Below are 20703 nucleotides of genomic sequence, written 5' to 3'. Positions count from 1 at the left end.
CAGCTCATCCCATTCCTGTCGCAGGAGGTGAGACACCACACACACACACACGCACACGCGCACGCGCGCACACACACACAGTACTGCATCCAGCCCTCTCTGTCTCTACTGACAGCAGCACCACATGCATACGCAGAGCTGCAGATGGATGGAACTTCAAAGCACATTCCTCAATCGCCAAATGGGCGGGCACACAAACATATCCCGAGAGCAAAAAAAAATAATGCTGTTTTTGAGCATCCCTAGTTTTTCATACTCACTAAGAAATGTTACACATCAATAATGTTAATTCAGTTTATAATTTAATAAAAAACAGTCTTTTTAATTATGAGTTAGAGTATTTTATTTTGAATCCACTGACCTCTTGGTTTGTTCCACAGCACCAACAACAGGTGGTCCAGGCCATGGAACGCGCCAAACAGGTGACCATGGGGGAGCTAAATGCTTCGATAGGGGTACGTGGGTTCCCCCCTCTGCCTCATGGCGTGTGTACATTATCCTCCCATTTATTTATATTCCCTCCTTTTCTTTTCCTTCTTACTGAGGCAAACATCCATTGGCCATTGTACAATATACGGATATTGTAAAATATTTAGAAAATTATGATCTCTTTTTTTTTTATTCAATTGCCTTACCAGGTACCTGAATAGCATAACACTTTTTAATTTTTTTTTATTAATTTTTTTAATGGCCCTCATCAAATATCCTTATCTTTTTTCAATTCTTCAAATGCAAGTATGTTTCATAGAAAATAAAAATGTAGTTGTCCCTTTAATCTCCCATCACGCCGACCTGGCTGCAGAGCCCCCCCCCCCCCCCCTCAAAGAGCCACTGGCTTGCCCCTCAGTATTTCTCCACTGTACACATCGCAGCACTTGGTTCCCTTTCTTTTTCTTGCACATTTCCTCCTCTTTATCACTCACTGGTGATGAGCCACTTCTTCCCGGTACTTGTAAAGTCACCCAGATCTCTCTTTACTCTTTGTTTCTCTTTATCCATTCTGTCTACAGCAGCAGCTTCAGGCCCAGCACCTCTCCCAGCATGCCCAGGGTTTACAGGGTTTACAGATGGGCCCTCACCCATCGGCCCTGGGACACCCTGGTCTGGCCCTGGGAGGAGGCTCCAGCCTGCTGGCCCTGTCTGGGGCTCTGGGGGCCCAGCTCGCTGCTAAGGAGGAGAGGGCTCACCTAGAGGCAGCAGCCGCCGCCGCTGCTGCTGCAGACCACCACAGAGGTACAGCAACACTTTAACGGCTGGTTGCATGTTCCTACTTATTTCTCTATCAGATTGTGTTCTTCTAAAGGTGTATACCTGTAAATGGGCTGAGGGCATTCTTTTAAATGAAAACGTCGAGAGTAGAGTAAACACAGAAGCTTGGCTTCATGGATCCAGAGGATAGGCTTTGTTTTGGTTTTTGAGCAGTGTTGCTGACAATAACACTCCTCAGGGATATTTTCCCACTGAGTCATCAGCTGCAGAGTGCTGTCAAGTGATGGCAGATAATCTTTAATTTGTGTGTGTGTGTGTGTGTGTGTGTGTGTGTGTGTGTGTGTGTGTGTGTGTGTGTGTGTGTGTGTGTGTGTGTGTGTGTGTGTGTGTGTGTGTGTGTGTGTGTGTGTGTGTGTGTGTGTGTGTGTGTGTGTGTGTGTGTGTGTGTGTGTGTGTGTGTCCTGCCTTTCCTGGCCTGGTACCTGGATGTGTGTGATGCTTTCGCCTGGAATGAGCAGACCGTGAAGCAGGACCTGTAAGTACAAATTATTACACACTTATCAAGTTCACTAGTACTTGTTCTGCAGCCTTTTATTTGGAGACAAATTCTTTGATCATGAAGTATTTTTTTATCTAAGATTTTAAATACTATATCAAAGTCCAAATAAGTTTGGTGGAGCTTTATTTTACGGGTCTGTAAATGTATTTAAAATGCAGTCAAAAAGAAAATGTAAACCAGAAAAATTTAAACTAATGATGGGGAAAATAAAAGTTTCCTTTAAAATAAGTGCTCAATATGCTCACAAGTAGATATGTATTTACTATTCATTTATGATTGGAAACGTTGTCAGTATGTTACCTTGTATACCTGAGGTAAACACCTTTCTATGTTTTTTTTTGTCTGTTGCATTCTCTATTTTCACTATAGCTGGTTCCTTTCTTTTTTTAAATAAACTTCATCAGTGCCAAAGCACGCTCGCGGTTGCTCCGTTTTTTTTCCGCTGCCCTAAAGAAAAACTTGAAGCATTCTCTTTCTTTCCGACTCCCACAGTGAGCCGGCCCCCGATCGATGCGGGCTGATATTCTTTCACATTCATCTCTGCAGCTTATGAGCCTGACATGATTTATGCAGTCCCTCTCACCTCATTATCACCCTCTTCCTCTCCTCTGTGCCCTCGCTCCCTTCTCTCCACTCCTCCTCCTTCTCCTCCTCCTCTTTGCAGAGCTCTCTGTCCAATGGGGATAAGGGTCGCCAAGCCGAATACCTCAGCAACGGCAAGAAGAGGAAAGCTGATGAGAAGGAGTTCATGACAGACTACGTGAGGCATTTTATTAACACTGTTAAATGTTTTAAGTACCTGAAGGAACATTTTTTTTCCCCCATCAGATAAGACCAGTGGAGTCTGTACAATGGGCTTTAGTGGCCCTGCCCTCTTTAAGCACAGTGATTGGAACACTTCCCTGCTGTCATCCCTTTATTATTTGTGTTATTGTGGAAAAGCAAAAATATTAAAACATTTTACATGATTATTCCAGTGAGAGATAAGTCAATCATCAGGTACTTTGCAGATTTTCTTGCAGACCTGCAATAATCCCCCCAAAAAGCAGTGCCCTTAAATCTTAAATTAATAACATTTGTCCCATTTCCATTTTATATTTTGGAGCTATCTCATCGCAGGCAATAAAATATCTACATAAGATTCTCCTCTATTTACAGGCGTAACACATCTTTAAAGCTGTCACAAAAGTGAAAAGAAATGTATGATAAACTTTTTTCAAATGTGTTACACACAAACACACCCCTGTTTTGTGTGATTTTCTGTGTGTGTGTTTGCCGTATATCTCTACATGTAATCTACATATATCAGTCATCGGAGAAGGAATATCTAATCTCACTTTGTCTCTCTCTCCTCTCACAGGGCAGCGATGCGGATAAGAGTGATGATAATTTGGTGGTGGATGAGGTTAGTAGGCGCCCGCCGGCCTCTGTTGGCCTCTCTTTCATCTGCATGCATCACATAAACACCCAGCACCAGCGTCTGAATAATGATGATCATCACAATAACAGCCCACCTTCCTACACCTCTGTCTGCCCTTTATTTCACAACACGCACAACCATAAAGTAAATACGCATACTCACACACTCAAGCGCAATCCGTGCTCTCTAACCCCTTGTAAATGTAATTTTGTTGTAATGACTGAGGCTTTTATTAGTTTTATGAATGAGTGCAGAAGAAAATGGATAGCAAGGTTGTAGGATGGTTTGTTTTCCCACTTAGATTGATAAAAGTTTTTATTTTATTTTAATAATGCGTTTTTTCTGAGAATTATTATGTTTGGCATTCAAAAGTCTCAGCTGAGCCATAAGATACTGCTAAGTGAGGCTGTACACAGTTCCTGGAAGCTTTTAATCGCAGTGTTGGGTGGGTCTTGTTGGGAAAAAAAGTCCTCTGGGTGTCAGGAAGTGATTTATTTTATGTCCATGGCAGTTAGTTTGGAATCAATAAAAGACAAAACGATAGTTGGCACAAGCAGTTCAAGGAATGGGTTCACGGTTTTTCCAATTCCATTTTTTAAATAATCTCCAGGTGTCCATTTGGACTATAAAAAAAAGCTTTTGCTCACTGTAATTTCTCTTTCACAATAACAAAACACTGTGTATCCATTCTTTAGTTATAGCGGACAATAACCAAAGCCCTCTATTCTGTGCAGAAATATACAGACAGCTTAAAGTGCTGTGGATTTGCATTGGAAACCCAACAAGGAATTGACCAGTTTCAATATTCATATACAGGGCTGTACAGTGCGACAGTTTTGATCGCATTTGCTACTGAAATTGATCACGTGCGATGATGAATACAAGTACACTCGCACGAGTGCTAATGAGCAGATGCTGTCTGTTTGAGACACAGAGGAGTGCTGCTCAACACTGCTTAGAGGGCTCTACATTAACACTCTCCAAATTCGGGTAAATGTAGTCTTAGGCAAGTAAGTTATTGAGTCCACCCTCCACTTTGGCTGGTGAAAGATGTGTGCTCGGGACCTGTGCTTGTGCGGCGATTCTAGCGTCTACACTTCACCAACGGTAATAACCGGAAGGAGACGGCATGCAGTTAAGTTAGCGCGTGTGCAAACAGAACATTTCCTGTGCGCCTTCACATTAAAAGCATGTTACTAGCCAAACGAGTTGACTTTATTGAAGCCGGTAAGAACAGGAAGTTCGCACTTCACAGCCCTGCAGTGCGCTAGCTTGAAAATCAACTGCTTCAGCTGCAGAGAGCAGTCAACAATAGTAGTCTATTTAAACAGAGTTTGAAATAACTGATAAGCCACTGAAGAACTACTCCCAACACATTCACAACAACCTATTTAACTTATCCTAAATTGTACCAATATGTATACTTATTTATTTAATAGGCTATATGTTTTAAAGTTATAGGTTTTAATTAACAGAAGGACATTTACCAAAAATGTTTATTATTATGAATATGATAATATGTATATACAAAGAATATATAGATATTAATTTTATGGGGAGAAATAATTCTGAATCAGCAAAAAATTGCAATTGGCAGGCAGGTTAGATTATTTTGTCTAAATTACAATCAGTGCATCCCTATTAATTGTTCTACAATTATTACTGCACACACTAGGATATGACATTAATTGAGAATTTCAAATGAGACCAAGATGACAGGCTAAAAGGTAATTAGAGCTAAATGCATGGGTTAAGGTTATGCAAGTTTTCGATCATACTTTGTGTGCTACTGAATTTATTTTTGTGCTACTGATTTTTTTTTTGCTTGCTAGCACCAGTGCTACCACCTAAAAAAATAAGCGTACAGCCCTGCATATAGGCACCTGGCTATTCTAAAACTAACGCAGCATGTTTGAAAGATCCAAGAAAATAGTTAACCACTAAATAATAATAATAATAATTGTAGTAATAATTGTAATAATAGTAACGCCATTACATCTTATTTCTGTCTTGTGAAAATTCTGTCTATGTGTTTTTGAAACTAGGACCCGTCATCCCCCCGCAGCGTGCAGTCCTACTCTTCCAGGGAGAACGGCCTGGACAAGATGCCCCTGTCCCGTAAGGAGGCTCCCCCCCAGGCCAGCCCCACCTCCCTGGCCTCCTCTAGCAGTGCCACCTCCCCCTCTCGTGGGAAAGAGCCCCCACAGGTAGACGGTACACACATATGTATCAACACACGCATGAATTAATGTTCCCTAAAGTTTAAAGGAATAGTTCAACATTACATTTTTTTTTTTCGCTTTTTACCTCACACCGGATCAAGAAAAGGTGACAGAAACCGCTCCTTTAACTGTGCGTACATTTTTGATATAGAAATGGGCATAGGTCTCTCATCCAGGTTAGCTTAACTCAAACACTGGTAGTGAAGGGGAGCAGGTCAAAAGATAAACTTTACAGGATCACTATACGCTCATGTGTGCTTGTTGGAACTTGTTTATTTACCACGTTATGTTGCGCTCTATATTTTTACAAATAAACGAAATACATACTGGTAGGAAGCCAGGAAGTGACAGTCATAATAATAATAATAATAAAATTTTATTTGACAGGGACAATACATACAACATTGCCACAAAAAAATGGGAAAATGTGATGCATATAAGACGTCTAGCTTCAGCTAATTTGCAGTCTTTGTCCCTGGGTCAGGCTTTAAAATACAATCAAAGATACTAAATACAATAAATGCAGTGATAGAGATACAGTGAATAATACAATTAATAGGTACCATGAGTCAATACACACAGCTGTAGTTATACATTTCAGATTAAAACATAATTAAATTTAGCATTAAACATTAGTAAAGTGCTCTATTAAAATAACTTGAGAGACGTTAATGTTCACATTTCTGCTGCTGCTTGAGCCACTGTTTAACTTTCACACTAAAACTCTTTAGTTCTGTTTGGGATTTAATCTCTGAAGGTAGAGAATTCCATAGGTGTGTACCTTGCACTGAGAGAGATAATTGGCCAAATGTTGTCCTGCATCTTCGAACTTTACAGTTTTTTCATGTATGTATTTAGTTCTAAAATTACATAACATGAAAGTTATGTAACGTTTATTTTTTGACCTGCTCCCCTTGACTCCCAGTGTTTGAGCTAAGTTAACCTTGATGAGAGACCTTGCCCATTGTTCTATCAAAAATGCACACACATTTACAGGAACATGTTCAGTCACCTTTTCTTGTGCCGGAGGGTAAGGTAAAAAGCTAAACATTAAAAATGTTGAACTATTCCTTTAAATAAAAAGGCAAATGGAATAATTATTGTGGTAATATTATCACATTCAGACAATCTATGCAGAACTCACGGTTTACTTATTCAGCGTAGTGTTTCCATGCTGTCAGCACACATCGTACTCTGCTGCCTGGCTCTAGGTCAATAGTTCATCCCGGAGTTATTACGCTGTATATTCAACATACCACAAATTCAGTCTGGGGCTGCTGACATCCCACACAGCTCTCTGCAGGTCCCATCTGCCCTTGTGCCATCTTTTCGGTCTTTTCTTATTCTCTTTGTGTTCTCTTTGCAATCACCCACACACAGAGACACCCACACCTAACGGGAAACCTTTTTTTCTTCTTTGTTCTTCCAGAGAGAGAAGTCCAGTACTCCCGGCATGAAGCCAGGCACCCCGATGTCTCAAGAGTCCAACACCCCAGGACCCAGCGGACCTCCTCAGTTCAGGCCTGTCCTTGGCAAGCCTGGTGTCGACCTTGGTAAGAACCTCCCATTGCCTTCACTGTATTATTTAAATGGAACACTGCATGACAACAAACCTGTACAGCTGGCCTACATCACTGTAAAACTCTTACTAATTTGAATGCAAACAAATTCAATAAGGAACATGAATCTGCATTTTCAGTTTTAGTCTGTACTGGCATTGTCCTATGTAGTGATTCTCTCTACATGGGCCGCCGGTAGTTGGTATTGGTGTCAGCCAGCTCCCCACCACCCACCACCATCTGGACTTAATAAGCAGCTGCGGGCAAAAATATTCAGCGCCCCTCACTTTTTAAATGGAAAGATTAGGAGAGGTGATGGACTGTGACTGTGAGCTGCTTCATAATGAGCCTCCGTCTATTCCTGTATATCTTTTTTTCTCCTTTCCCCCCCCCCCCCCACTCACGTCACATGTACAATACACACCTGTGGATGCAGCTACACATTCACGCACGTACGCACACACCCACACATACACTACACGTATATACACATACTGTCTGCGGGAAGGCAGAGTAGCCAGCAGGGGTCAGTAGTGGTCCAGTGCTGTAGTTGGCAATGTGTTTTGTAGGCAGCAGCACTTTCAAAGCCTGTCAGTCCTAACTGACTCACACACACTGAAAGGCTCTTTTAAAAGGACTTTTCTTAATAAACCGTGGAGCTGGTTCTGGTCCAGGCTCAAATGAAAGAGAAAACTCTGAATGACTGACATATTATATTGGTTGCTTCAATCGATAATTTGTCCACTTAAATTATTCACAATAAATGAACTTTCTTCCCTTCAGCTCTAGGTCTGAGAAACCCCCTGGCAGTGCAGGGAGCGTACCCCCCCGGGGCTTTTGGCCTGCCCCCACCAGGTGTGAACGGGGACCTGCCCGGGGCGGTGGGCTACGGGGCCGGCCTCCACCTGGTGTCCTCCCAGATGAACGGAGCAGCAGCAGCAGCAGCAGCCGCCGCGGGCTACGGACGCTCCCCTGTGGTGAGCTAGACACTCAGCAGACAATTTGTCTTTCCAGTGTCACTGTCATATGTAATAGTTCAGCATATAGACCCGACATAGAGGTCAAAAGAGGGAAAAGGGGAAGGCAGTGTTTTAGAGGGAGAGCAGCTGCGTTGCCATTAATCCTTAAGAATCTATGACCTTGGCTCTTGAAAAGTCTCTTTGCTTTTATATGATCTCATTTTATTCTGATCTTTCATCTGATACTGTCTTCAGTTTTTCTTATGAATGAACTCTAATGCCTTTCCTTGTTACATTTTTGGAGTATTTTTTTCTTACATTAGGGTATCGCTTTCTCTTCCAGGTGGGCTATGAGTCTCCACACCCACATATGAGGGTTCCTGGGCTGCCTGCCAGTCTGCAGGCAGCCGCTTCCGGAAAACCGTGAGTTTCCTCTACTTTGCCTGCTATCGCTCAGATCTTCACCTGTTCACTATCTAACTGCCCTCTGGTTCTCCTCAAGTTTCTTTTAAAACACCAGGAGCAAAGATAAACAGGGAATGATGTAAAGAAGAAAAGCAGGAATGACATGTTTTGAGAGAGAGTTTGAAACCGCCAGAAACTTGTTTGGTAAAAGAAATTCCAAAAAACATTGTTGAAATCAGTAATCTGAGTTCATGTATCAAACACTTTTACTTGAATGGCCAAAATAAATAAAAGAGTGATTAAAAGAAAAAATCTAAAGCCAATTTCAGCATAGCTTTTTACTTAATATCTTGTCAATGTTTAGAGACCAGAACAGACAAATGCAAATTACTAGTAATGTATGTATACGGTAAACTGGCAATAAACCTTAAATGTCGCTTGTCAAAGTTACACACTTCTGTTATTGTTCTTGTCCTCTTTGAAGGTGCTACGAGGAACTCTTAAATATTTTTGAAAAAGTGAATTTTTTCCTCTGATGATCATACATTACATTTAACAGCAAACAAGACCATCAGTGCAAAGAATGCTATTTTTATATAGTTTTTCTTAATGCCTTTGTCATGGGTACGCTATCCCAGGAACTACAGCTGAAGTGTTTTTTGTTTTTTTTGCTGCAGGATTTCATTTCTGTCATTCATCCATTTCTGTTCCTATATCTCTTTCAATCCAGCGCCTACTCGTTCCATGTCAGTGCAGACGGCCAGATGCAACCTGTGCCCTTTCCCCCTGACGCCCTGCTGGGCCCGGGAATCCCTCGCCACGCCCGTCAGATTCACAGCCTGAACCACGGAGAGGTGGTGTGCGCCGTCACCATCAGCACCTCCACGCGCCACGTCTACACCGGAGGCAAGGGCTGCGTCAAGGTGTGGGACATCAGCCAGCAGGGCAGCAAGAGCCCCATGGCCCAGCTGGACTGTCTGGTGAGTTACACTGCAGGGAAACACGTTTGTAGACTCGCATACATTTTGTCTAAAATATTGTGTTGTTGCTTCACCAGCAAACGGTACCGCTCTTGTTTTCCCCACACGTGAAAGACTTAAGATGATGAATAACTTTTGCGTTGTTGTCCTCAAACCTAATTTATTTGATTCATTTGAGATGCTGCTGCTGTTGTTGCAGCAAGCTTAACTTTTGTATCCCCTTGTCATTTAATTACAGAGTACTACAGCATGTGTTATTGTATATGAATTGTTTTTAAACCTCTGTTTCTCTCATGTCCACACAGAACCGGGATAACTACATCCGCTCCTGCAAGCTGCTCTCAGACGGACGGACCTTGATCGTGGGCGGGGAGGCCAGCACGCTGTCAATCTGGGATTTGGCCACGCCCACTCCTCGCATCAAGGCGGAGCTAACGTCGTCCGCTCCCGCCTGCTACGCCCTGGCCATCTCCCCCGACAACAAGGTCTGCTTCTCCTGCTGCAGCGATGGCAACATCGTGGTGTGGGACCTTCACAACCAGACTCTGGTCAGGTGAGAGCAGAGGAACGAGACCGCATCAAACATAGTAGAGAGAGAGAGAGAGAGAGAGATGCAATAGCACACCTGGTAGGCCACCAGGGAGTGTGTGTGTGTGGGGGGGGGGGGTTACACACTTAACATGCATGTATTTAGCAGCAAAATGCAGCTTGTATTTCCAAAAGTGGAAATTCACAAATGTATTCAAAAGGAAACAATTCAGATTATATACTCCCCTTAGTATTGGATGCTTTGTCATCTAATAAAGACATCTGGGTGTCAAATGATGGAAATTGGAAACTAGCTTGAGCTATAAATGCTAAGGAATGTAGCACTGGTGTGGTCCATTCTACTGTACATGTCTTTTTATAGTGATGAAGAGTAGAACATATAGCAGGGAAAGAATAACATTTTAGTATTTTGGATTGATCAGAGAGGAGGCATGGTAGGTGCATAACTATGAGGGGCTGTGTATGTAAACCAAGGTGTGTGTGTGTGTGTGTGTGTGCTCCCTGCAGGCAGTTCCAGGGCCACACAGACGGAGCGAGCTGCATCGACATCTCCAACGACGGCACCAAGCTGTGGACGGGGGGTCTGGACAACACGGTCCGCTGCTGGGACCTCCGGGAGGGACGCCAGCTCCAGCAACACGACTTCACCTCGCAGGTACACACACAAATACACACATATACAAATACAGACTTAGGGCCAGCTGCATTCCAGGCTAATATGCTAAGCTTGGCTATCATCAACACTTTCCCGCTCTCATCCTTCCCCCATTTCTTTCTCTCCTTCCTTTTTGATTCCTCTTGTCCGTCTGCAGATCTTCTCTCTGGGTTACTGTCCGACGGGCGAGTGGCTGGCTGTGGGGATGGAGAGCAGTAATGTGGAAGTCCTGCACGTCTCCAAACCTGACAAGTACCAGCTGCACCTCCACGAGAGCTGCGTTCTCTCACTCAAGTTCGCCTACTGCGGTACGGACACACACACACACACACACACACACACACACACACACACACACACACACACACACACACACACACTGACTAGGAGAGCAGAGCAAATCCTGTTTCTCTCATTATACAGAAACCATCATTTCCTTACCCCTCCTGTTCTTTACAAACAGCAGCGCTTCATCTCAGTCTGCTTCATATCTGGCCTCCCCTGTGGTTTAATCTGCTGATGGCTGTGTTTGATTGGCCCTTTAGGTAAATGGTTCGTGAGCACGGGCAAAGATAACCTCCTGAATGCATGGCGGACACCCTATGGATCCAGCATATTCCAGGTAAGCCATAAAACTCTTTTAGAGTGCATTATTTTGAACCATGAAAGATGGTGACAGGAAATATCTCTCTTAAATATTGACAGTTTGAAGCTAATGTTGTTTCCTCTCTATTTCCAGTCTAAGGAGTCTTCGTCGGTGCTCAGCTGTGATATCTCCCCTGACGACCAGTTCATTGTCACCGGCTCCGGGGACAAGAAGGCCACTGTCTACGAAGTCATCTACTGAACTCTGATTGGCTGAAACAAACCAACAACTAATACTCGGGGGGCGGGGCCAAGGCTCCCTCCTGCACCAATGACTGTACAGAGCGTCGGTGGCATGGAAAACAAGAGACACTCAACTCCTACTTTGTTGTTTTGTTTACGTTTGTGAAAGAAATGAGAGAGAGAAAGAGAAGCAAGGGGGCACAAAGTCACAACTCTGGAAATAAACAAACTTTGTTTGTAATGCTCTGAGAACGCTGGTTAGTCTATAGCTGCGCAATTGTGGATTCCTCCAAAGAACTTTTTTTTGTTCCCTTTTTTTAACAAAATAAAACCTCTGTAGTGAATGAAATTAGCAAAAAAACATATTTTTTTAGCCTTTTGAATTTTTCGCAAACGGTTGGATCGCATCGAGTGGAAAAAGACAGACGTGGGAGGAAATGTGGGGAAGGGTTCAGGGACTTTTGTGCTGTGTCAAATGTGTCCCCAGTATCCCCAGCCCAGTTTGGCCTGGTCCGGTCCGGTACGGTCCAGCTCAGCCGCAGTATGTGGCTGCTCCTTGGGGCAGCAGATGGCAGGATGGTTTGCTGTGACGTTCCAGCTACTTTCTTTCCTCCTAGTTGAGTTTCAGCAGCAACATGATTGTACCACCTCCAGTAACGTACATGACAGAAGAGAAGAGGGCTCGGGTTTCTCTAAAGTGTCCTGAGAGTTTGTCTTTGTTCCTCTTTTTTATTTGATCGTTCTTTTTTAAAGAACAAAGACACACTTATTGTGGGTATGCTTTTAGGGAAAGCCGCCTGGAACAGGAAACTGGAGTCAGTTCAAACCGCTCACTCAGAGGTTCGGGGACATGGCCTCTACATCATAGTCATCATAAACGCTCAACGTTAAATATTTGTTTTCTATTGTATTTGTTAGGGCACATATAGGCAGACAGGTATTTTCACAACTGCATCATCAACCTTGATCCTTGCTATATATGGACATGTAAATAAAGTTCTCTAAAGGCAAACAGGGATGTGATCTGTGACTTGGATTTGCTTTCAGAAAAACTTCTAGGAGTGTGGGGAAGTATTTGTCTGTGAACTCTGCACTGTATCATTTGTTTTTGTCTTTCAAAAGGCACAGAAAAGCAGATTGAAAGCGCTCCATAAGGAATAAATGAGGTAGATGGTGTGTGTTACACAGTGCTGGCTATCAAAAGGTGTCTTTCAACCGCACAACCAACTCATTTTGTTGGCTGGATAAACTTTTTTTTTAATGAAAATGGATTTTTTTTTAAAAAGCATTTATTGATTATTTGCCTTAACCATAACAGCCAGGGAGGTGTGCGTGTCCACAGCGAGGTGCCAGAAGGCATCTAGGAAAATATTAAGATTAAAAATTAAATAAAAAAGGTGGGGGCACTCGTGGTGTAGTGGTTAGAGCGTCCCCCTAGATGCTCAGTCGCAGTGGACCCTGTTAGAGTTCTCTGCATGTCCTTCCCTCTTTGCCCCATTTAAACTCCCTCTCTCCAAAATCTGTCAAAGCGATGAACGGCAAAAAAAATAATGACAATAAAAAAAGAGTGTGAATGAATACTAGCCCCTATGTTCTTCCACGGCTTTCCTGTAATGGAAAGTGTTCTCTTTCACCGATGGAGCACAGCTGAACAAAACTTCTCCTGCAGTCCGTGTCTGCATCCTCACACATACAAGAAAAGTGTCTCACTGGGGGTGATCGTGGTGTAATGGTTAAAGCCCCCCACCCCCAGGCTCAGTCCTCTTCGCAGCAGACCTGAGTTAGAATCTGGCCTGGGTCATTCTCTGTATGTATTCCCCTCTCTATCCCATTTCGTCTCTGTCTCTCCACACTTTCAATAAAGCATGAAAAATGCAACAACAACAAAGAGTGTCTCGCTTTTCAAAACCCACAGTCAGGATTCACAGCTGCTCTTTGTCCACAGCTCTCTGTAAATAATGCAGCCATACAGTGGTGTGTTTTTTTGTTGTTGTGCTGAGCTGACTTTTACTGTGGCGAGACAGGTGATCTGCAGTGGTATAGATTATTACAGCAATAACACCCCAGAGAGAGTTCTTTAGCGGTTATGTATGTAGTGGTGACTGTCCTGCGAGGACAAACGGCTTTTAACTGTGTGATTAATCTGAAGTAATGGAAAGCAAAGCATTGATCTTCTGTTCGGAAAAGGTGAATCGCCATATAGGTGGATAATAAATCGTTGAGCTTTGTTTAATTTTTTTTAAAGTGCTCCGAGGAACTTTCAGTTTTCGTTCATTCTTGCACCCCTTTTGGACAAAAGCCGTAGTGTTTTGACAACGTCAGCTGTTTTTCCTGGGTAAGCATGCCCATTACAAAGGCATAGAAAAACTATATAAAAAAGCATTCTTTGCACCGATGGTCTCATTTGCTCTTACATTTAATTTATGATCATTGGAGAAAAATTTGACTGCTTCGGAAATATTTAAAAGTTCCTCGTAGCACCTTTTTAATGCAAAATTGCAAAACCATGGTTAACACACGGTTGTCGTCTTTAATTCTGCAAATGATTCTGCCATAATCACGGCACTAAAGGTCCTCTATCATTCTTTTTACATATTACAGTTTGAAAATAGCAGGAACAGTAAAACAATACATAGATAAACATGTGAGCTGGCCTACTTGGTGCTTTGATAACATTCCTAAGCTGTAACCCACGGCTGTGTGAAATCATTTTAGTATGATTAAAGCAAAGGCCTCTCTCCTTACCCATGTTTGAGCTGGATCGTCTCATTGGGACTTATTTATGACACTCGGGTTTCAAAATAAGTGACAACGTGTCGGCGTCATTTTAAAATTCCCCACATATGGAATTCTTATGCATATGAGCTCCTGCATCGTAGCTTTACTTCATATACCCAATTTTTCTAATGAGCCCTCCAACACTGGTCACGCTTCAGGAATCAAAGTACAGTTGGTCACTTGTACAGTAACCAGCAGTTAGAGTGTATGTATAGTCAGTATTTTCAGAACATCTAAACAATTAATCACCAATTTGCCTAGTTGTTACTGTGATGAGATGGACAATGTCCTCAATGTTTTAATTAAAACTTTTCCTATCTTTAAAAAAACTCCATTAAGGTTTATTTACTATGGTTAAGGCAGAGGCATGAGGTATTGTGATTTTTTTTTAACTGGGCAAAGGTGGTTCTCTATGTGAAGAGAATAAAATATTTCTCTTTGAGTTATTTGGGTTTTCCATCAGCATATGAATCTCGGGGGCAAGACAAAGATAGACACAGCAACACAAGTTTGGTTTATTTTCCACACATAGTATTTATTGTACAGCACATGGGAAACACATAGGGGAAGAAGACACTGTGCATGTAAAAAAACAAAACAGTTCCTTGGCTTTTCAAAAGAGAAACTAAATATAAGCTTGTAAAATGGAATAATAGTTTAAAAAAAAAGTGTTATACTTTTGGAACAGAGAAAGCACAGGCACGGGGCAAAGGGGGGTGGGGGTGAGATGTCACTGACAGTTAAAGAAGAGTATCAAATACAATGTCCCAAATATTCACGCTATACCACCAAATGCATAGCCATTATACAGCATCATTCTGAGTAATATACAAGCCTTGTGTATGAGAATATCATTTATGTGTGCCCGTGGCTGACAGACAGGCAGGCAGAAAGGGAAAAGGGGCAGGCAAAGGCAATAAACTGTACAGATGATCTGACTCCTCATCGGGACAGTAGCCATTGCAGAAGTCCCCCATAATTCTTCTATCCTGCATTAGCGCTGCAGCAAGAAACATGGTCAACTCTGGCTGAAGGTTTATACAATCGAACTAAATGCTGTAATGCATTCTGTAACAAAACAATTCATCCCTCTGTAAAACCATCAAACTGTCTAGGAGACCTTTCACTGTATACCTGCCGGATAAAATCAGACCAGTCTCATTTTATCAGCAGAAGTGGAGCTTCAGTGCAACAAGCATGCAGAACAAAGTGACCTCCTTCATGGCTAAACATGTAGCGTCATGTCACGCGGATTGACTCTTGCTGTACACTGACCACAGACTCTATAGAAACATAGTTTAGTTGCACAATAAAGGACTGAAAACAGACTATAGTAGCCTACATTTACTAATCACGTTCGGGGGGGAATTAAACAAAAACAACAAACGGAAGACAGAGGGTCTTTTTCCCTCCAAATGCAGTTTTTTGTTTAGTTTTTCTTTACAAAGGAATGCTGATGGTCTGCACCCTCTGCATGTTACCATTACCAAGGATGAAAAAAATACATCGATTTAAAAAAAAGAAAAAGGAACTAATTATTTTTCCCGCCTGTGTTCCGCTTGATTTTGTCAGTTTCCGTTTGCTTGACTGAACCCAAAACACAGTCGTAGGCAACCCCCTATACAAAAACATATTACATAAAACAGACAAAGGCTAGTCATAAAAATATGTTAAAATAAGTGAGCAATATGAGAAAATGGGCCTTTTTAGTCTGCACATTGGTGACGAATATTCTAGCAGAGAGCTCTGATATAGGGTTCAGTTTGCCCACCAGTTTGGAATATGACACAAGGAGGATTAGCAAACACAATTCAGAAGGAATGGTTTGACATTTTGGTAGAAACAATTATTTGCGTTCTTTTTGAGAGTTTGAGGACAATTGATACCACTTTCACTTCTGTGCAGTTAATATAAGGTTACAGGCGCAGCTGCTGGGGGCTAACTTAGCTTAGCATTAAGACTGGATTAAAGGGAAAAGGCTAGCCTCACTCTTGTCCAATTGGGAACAAAAGCAACGAGCAGCTAAAAGCATCGATCACTAATTAATATGATATATCTTGTTTCTTCAAGCTATACCATAACTGAAGTCTCAAAATAATTTTTACCCGGTTACAGGGCGGAAATGTTCGCATGACTATTTCTTGGCTGAGGTCAGTTATCAAGGGAAGAGGAAGTTACTGCTTCAGATCATAACCCCATAAAACAGCAAATTGTTTAACATTCTGGACAGCCATCTGTTTCCCCTCCATTTTTAAGTATTTTTGGAAAGCTTTGCAAGTCAGGCTTCATACATAGCCTACAAACATGAGAGTGGTTACAATCTTCCCATCTAAATCTCGGCAAGAGAAAACCAATAAGCAGGATTCCCAAAAATGTCAAACTTCTCCTTTAAGGTGGTTCAGCATCTAAATGAATAGCACTCAATAGCTTACCAAAAAAAGATTCAGCCGGAGCACTTTGAACACTATAGCACATCAGCGGGCAGGAGGAGATGCAAGATAATGACTCTGATGAACATGTTATCTTTTGCAAATGAAAAGAGCAACTAGTTGCATCAAGATGTGAAAGGGTTGGGATTAGTCGCTGCTTCATTGGCTGCTGATGATAACGTAATCGGGTGGTGTTAATTTGCCCTCTTGTCTGCCTTACGGTGAAGTGTGGCGTGCTGCTACTTCATCTAGCCGACAGTGCCTTTAATGAGAGTGAGTGCAGCGGCCCGGTGTCAGGAGAACAATCCAGAGGAATTAGAGGGAACAGCTCGGTTGATGTTCTCTGTTTGTGTCTCGGGGCCCTCGGAGAATCCCATTGACTCGGCTGCTCATTAGACGCTGCCTTTGTCAGAGCAAAATAAAAAAGATATTAAGCAGAGAGAGACGGGGAGCGCTGTGCTGAATGTTTAATTGGGTGCTCTGTGTGTGTCTTTCTCTCTTCATACGGTTACCTCAAGGGGGTATGTCCCTGTGTGTATTCTTGCCCGACAACACTCGCCCAATGTGTGTGTGTGTGTGTGTGTGTGTGTGTGTGTGTGTGTGTGTGTGGGGGGTTGTGTGTCTGTGTATGGTATGTGTGTGTGTGAGATAGCAGGTCTATATATGTTTCATGTCAGTGTATGTGGATATATGAAGCCCCCTCCATCTCCATCTCAGAGCCTCATAGGTTCCCCCGCTCCTGACACCTCTCGCTGGGGAGAGCGAGCTGCAGCGTCAGCCTCATTAAGGCTTCCACTGTCTGGCTAATGAATCGATTGTGTGGTATCAGCGCTCCTGGCTGGCCTTCCCCACAGTGCCGCTCTGCGCCCTCCTCTGGGGGGGCCTCCCTTTCCACTGAGCTCTTAATCAGGAAACAGCCCTAATTACCCTGCCTCCCCCCTCCCCTTATTCCTCTTCCTCTCTGTCATTTACCTTCCTTTTTCGCTTCCTCTCCTTCTTCTCTTCTTTCCTTCCTTTGCTTCCCTGACCTTATCTTCACGCTCCACCGCCCCATTTCCTTTGTCCTTCTAATCTTGCTGCTTCCCTCTCTCCACACCATGCGATTTGGGAGCTTCCACTATCCACTAAAAAAGGGGGGGCAGGGGGACGTTTTAGGAGTGAGACGCGGGTGGTGCTGCTGTCGCTGATGTAACAGGGGATCAGGAGCGGTTGGCAGGGCGACTGGTTGCCACTGCCCCCCCCCCTCTCTCCTCATCCTCCAAAAATAAAAAGTAAACAAAATAAACACATAAAATCCCCGTCCTTGTCTCTTCCCATCTAGTCCCGGCCCTCTCTCAGTACACCACCTCGTACACCGTGGCCTTCTTGTCCCCGGAGCCCGTCACTATGTACTTGTCGTCCGGGGAGACGTCACAGCTCAGCACAGACGAGGACTCCTTAGACTGGGACCCAAAAGAGAGAGAGAGAGAGAGAGAGAGAGAGAGAGAGAGAGAGAGAGAGAGAGAAGTGGTTAGATGGATGGCGACAGATGGAGAGAAACACGGAAAGAAAGAAAAAATATGTTCGAAAAGACATGACTCATCACTTCAATGCTCCATCATACCAGACATAATTTGCATTTCAAAAACAGCGGGCAATTATTTCCAAACGAAACACACACAGCTCCAGTGTGCTGACTCATTCGTCTGCTTCCGTCAACGTAAGACACAGCTGCTTCTCTTCCCATGGAGAGATGGTGCAGCCTCGTTAACCTGCATGTTGAGGCATCACTGGCCTAGCACAGGTCCTATTTATATGGTCAGCAACATGAACTGGCAAAATGTAGCCTACAAACCCTCCTTTTTTTATTCTCCCTTTTTCTCTCCCTCCGTGTCTGAAAAGCCAGACTTGGGCACCTGGTTTTAGATAATCTAAAGCTCCCTATGCCCCCCCTCCGCCTCCTTCTCTCTTCTCCCTCCCACTGCTCCAATCATCATTTTTCTTTACTTCCATTCTTCCCAGTGTCTTCTCCTTCTCCTCCTCCCCTTTTCACTCTGTCCTACACTCTCATGTAGACCCCTCCTCCCTCCCTGGCACAGGCAGAGCAGGGCTGTCAATCATCCATCCACCGGTGAGAGAGGCCATTTCACACAGGATCCCTCTCATACAGCACCAATATAGCAGGGGGAGGGGGGGCCCTGAGTGGTAGTGGGGCGCTCGGGGAGGAAGGGATGCAATGACAAGCCAAAAGATGAGTTTAGACAGGGGGTTGGAGGCAGAGATGGAGTGGTGGGACATAGAGATAAAACAAAAGAGAGAAAAAAAATAAAGGAACACAAAGGACAACATGTCCTGATACTCAAAGATTTAACATCCTCTAGAATGACTTATTATTTATGAAGCTATCGTCCGGGTGTACTTCTTCTTACAGTGTTTGCCTCCTGAATATGTCTTGATAAGAGTTGACCAACCTGTGTAAAACACCAGGGTCATGGTTACTGTTCTATCCCTGACAAAGTGTGAGAAGGTAAAGGTATATTTTTTCATTAAGCCAAAGCCAACCAAAGTACAAAACTCCAGGGGCCTCATTTATCAACAGTGCGTAGAAAAGGTTCTAAATTCACTCTTACGAATGAAATTTAGTATGTGCTTAAGTACAAAAAAATCGGTATTTATCAAACGTGCGCTGGCCTATCGTACGCACACCAGTAAGTCATCAATCTTGATAAATCCCACATGTTCTTAAAGAGGACCTATGATGCTTTTTGACTTTTATGACCTATAAACGTTGTTATGATGATTCATAGTCATGCTTAACCATACTAAATTATCAAATAATGACTTACATGCATTTCGACGTATTCCCTACTGACCGTCTGTCTGTGCAGAGCACTAAACACTATTCTAGCCAGTCGAGAAGTCACGTCTTCAAAGCGGTCTACCCTTTCATAATTTGTGACGTCGCATAAAAATTCGTGACGTGACCACGCAGATGTTTCCATGTATGGTAATGCTGTCACTTCCCTGTTCGCGTGTGCCTCGCGCCCTTATAGGTCCATGCTCGCGCTTCCCGCCACTGAAAGTGTTCCGGAAGGAAGGTAACCAATCACAATGGAGTGGGGTTTGCAGGAGGGGGGGGAGGGTAGCGGAGACGGCCGATGCACAGGCGGAGGGAGCGGAGATTGCCGAAGCACACACACTCAAGTGTTGACAGGACGTGCTGGATCGCCAAAATAAGAGAAAGAGCTTCCCGAAAATCTACATAGTTTTTTGTGATGTGATTCGTGTCAGGTTGCTCTATAGCAGTGTAAAACAAGAAATTAAGACCAGAAAAGTAGTATAATAGGTCCTCTCGTTCACGCTCAGACCATTTGCATTCAGAAACGCCTCCAATTAACCATATATGGTCACAACACATCCCTTTATCAACCATGTGAATATGTTTTATCCCTCTCCGCTACAATGGCAAGGGCAACGAAAAGAAACTTCTCCAACACATAAATGGAAACCCTTGTAAACGAGGTTGAATCAAAGCAAAACATATTTTGTTGGCTCACTTACTGCAGGCATTAAAACAAAAGAAAGCTTGCTGCATGGGAAAATGTGATATTTTCGAGCAAGTTGTAAGGCAACGGCATTGTTTGGGGTCCGCGATCTGACAACTTTACGTGCAGTCATTCATAAACTCTTTCAATAAATAAGAGATGAAGATAAGTTCCTAACAACATTAGAGTTACTAAGTGAAATGAGTGATTGGCGAGTCTGGCGAGTCACCGCGGCTCGTCCAGCTCACAGCTGAGTGCTGTCAGATGAGACGCACAGAGAGCATCGGAGGGATCCTCCGCTTCAAAACATGTAAACGTGTGACACATTTAATGAATAATCAATTAGAGCTTACCTAAAAATAAGTGAGCCATATAACTATTTATTGCATTTAGGATGTTAGCTCATTTGGACGCTGTTTTGACCGTCTGTTTTCATTGATGTATTGGCGATTTTACATCTACTTCAGTTTCATTACTGAGTCGTGATCAGTGTTCTTAAAGAAACTTAGATTATAAAACAAGAGGTCCAAAACACAGATGATGATTAAACAAACAAATGTATGACTTTATATTACCCTAGAAATGCACGGGTGGATTTGACGCGTGGCGATTATAGATATAAAGAGA

At 43.1% G+C, this 20703-nt stretch overlaps 2 protein-coding genes across 5 annotated transcripts in view; one reads left to right on the top strand and one right to left on the bottom strand.

Moving 5' to 3' along the window:
• Window positions 1–6: 6 nt before the first annotated feature.
• On the top strand, window positions 7–13158 carry tle2a (TLE family member 2, transcriptional corepressor a). Of its 2 annotated transcripts, none has more exons than XM_080033376.1 (16): window positions 7–27; window positions 381–422; window positions 1011–1233; window positions 1728–1744; window positions 2433–2528; window positions 3129–3173; window positions 5234–5395; window positions 6840–6963; window positions 7753–7946; window positions 8272–8351; window positions 9064–9313; window positions 9619–9866; window positions 10370–10517; window positions 10675–10825; window positions 11063–11139; window positions 11257–13158. In XM_080033376.1, exons 2-16 carry the CDS (start codon window positions 405–407, stop codon window positions 11362–11364), a joined length of 1941 nt encoding a protein of 646 aa, XP_079889502.1. In that variant the 5' UTR covers window positions 7–27; window positions 381–404; the 3' UTR covers window positions 11365–13158. The 2 variants fall into 2 exon arrangements, with proteins under 2 accessions (XP_079889502.1, XP_079889501.1); XM_080033375.1 differs by having other exon boundaries at window positions 381–455.
• Window positions 13159–14644: 1486 nt separating this feature from the next.
• The window catches only part of tle2b (TLE family member 2, transcriptional corepressor b), a 72602-nt gene continuing 66543 nt past the window's right edge, over window positions 14645–20703 (bottom strand). For all 3 annotated transcript variants that reach the window (XM_080032803.1, XM_080032805.1, XM_080032804.1), the window contains exon 20: window positions 14645–17994. In XM_080032803.1, the coding sequence (XP_079888929.1) occupies window positions 17887–17994 (108 nt within the window). In that variant the 3' untranslated portion in view covers window positions 14645–17886. The remainder of the gene's footprint in view (window positions 17995–20703) is intronic.

This window comes from Ammodytes marinus (assembly GCF_949987685.1).
Source record: "Ammodytes marinus genome assembly, chromosome: 8".
NCBI lineage: Eukaryota > Metazoa > Chordata > Actinopteri > Uranoscopiformes > Ammodytidae > Ammodytes > Ammodytes marinus.
Note: the sequence above shows the minus strand (reverse complement) of the source record. Positions and strands in the feature narration are given on the sequence as shown.

Bases quoted from the DNA above. Each gene is read 5' to 3' on its own strand.
- tle2a (XM_080033375.1), top strand. From the start codon at position 405: ATGGAACGCGCCAAACAGGTGACCATGGGGGAGCTAAATGCTTCGATA. The intron at 3,174-5,233 runs GTTAGTAGGCGC...TTTTGAAACTAG, and splicing joins ATAATTTGGTGGTGGATGAG to GACCCGTCATCCCCCCGCAG. The intron at 6,964-7,752 runs GTAAGAACCTCC...TCTTCCCTTCAG, and splicing joins CAAGCCTGGTGTCGACCTTG to CTCTAGGTCTGAGAAACCCC.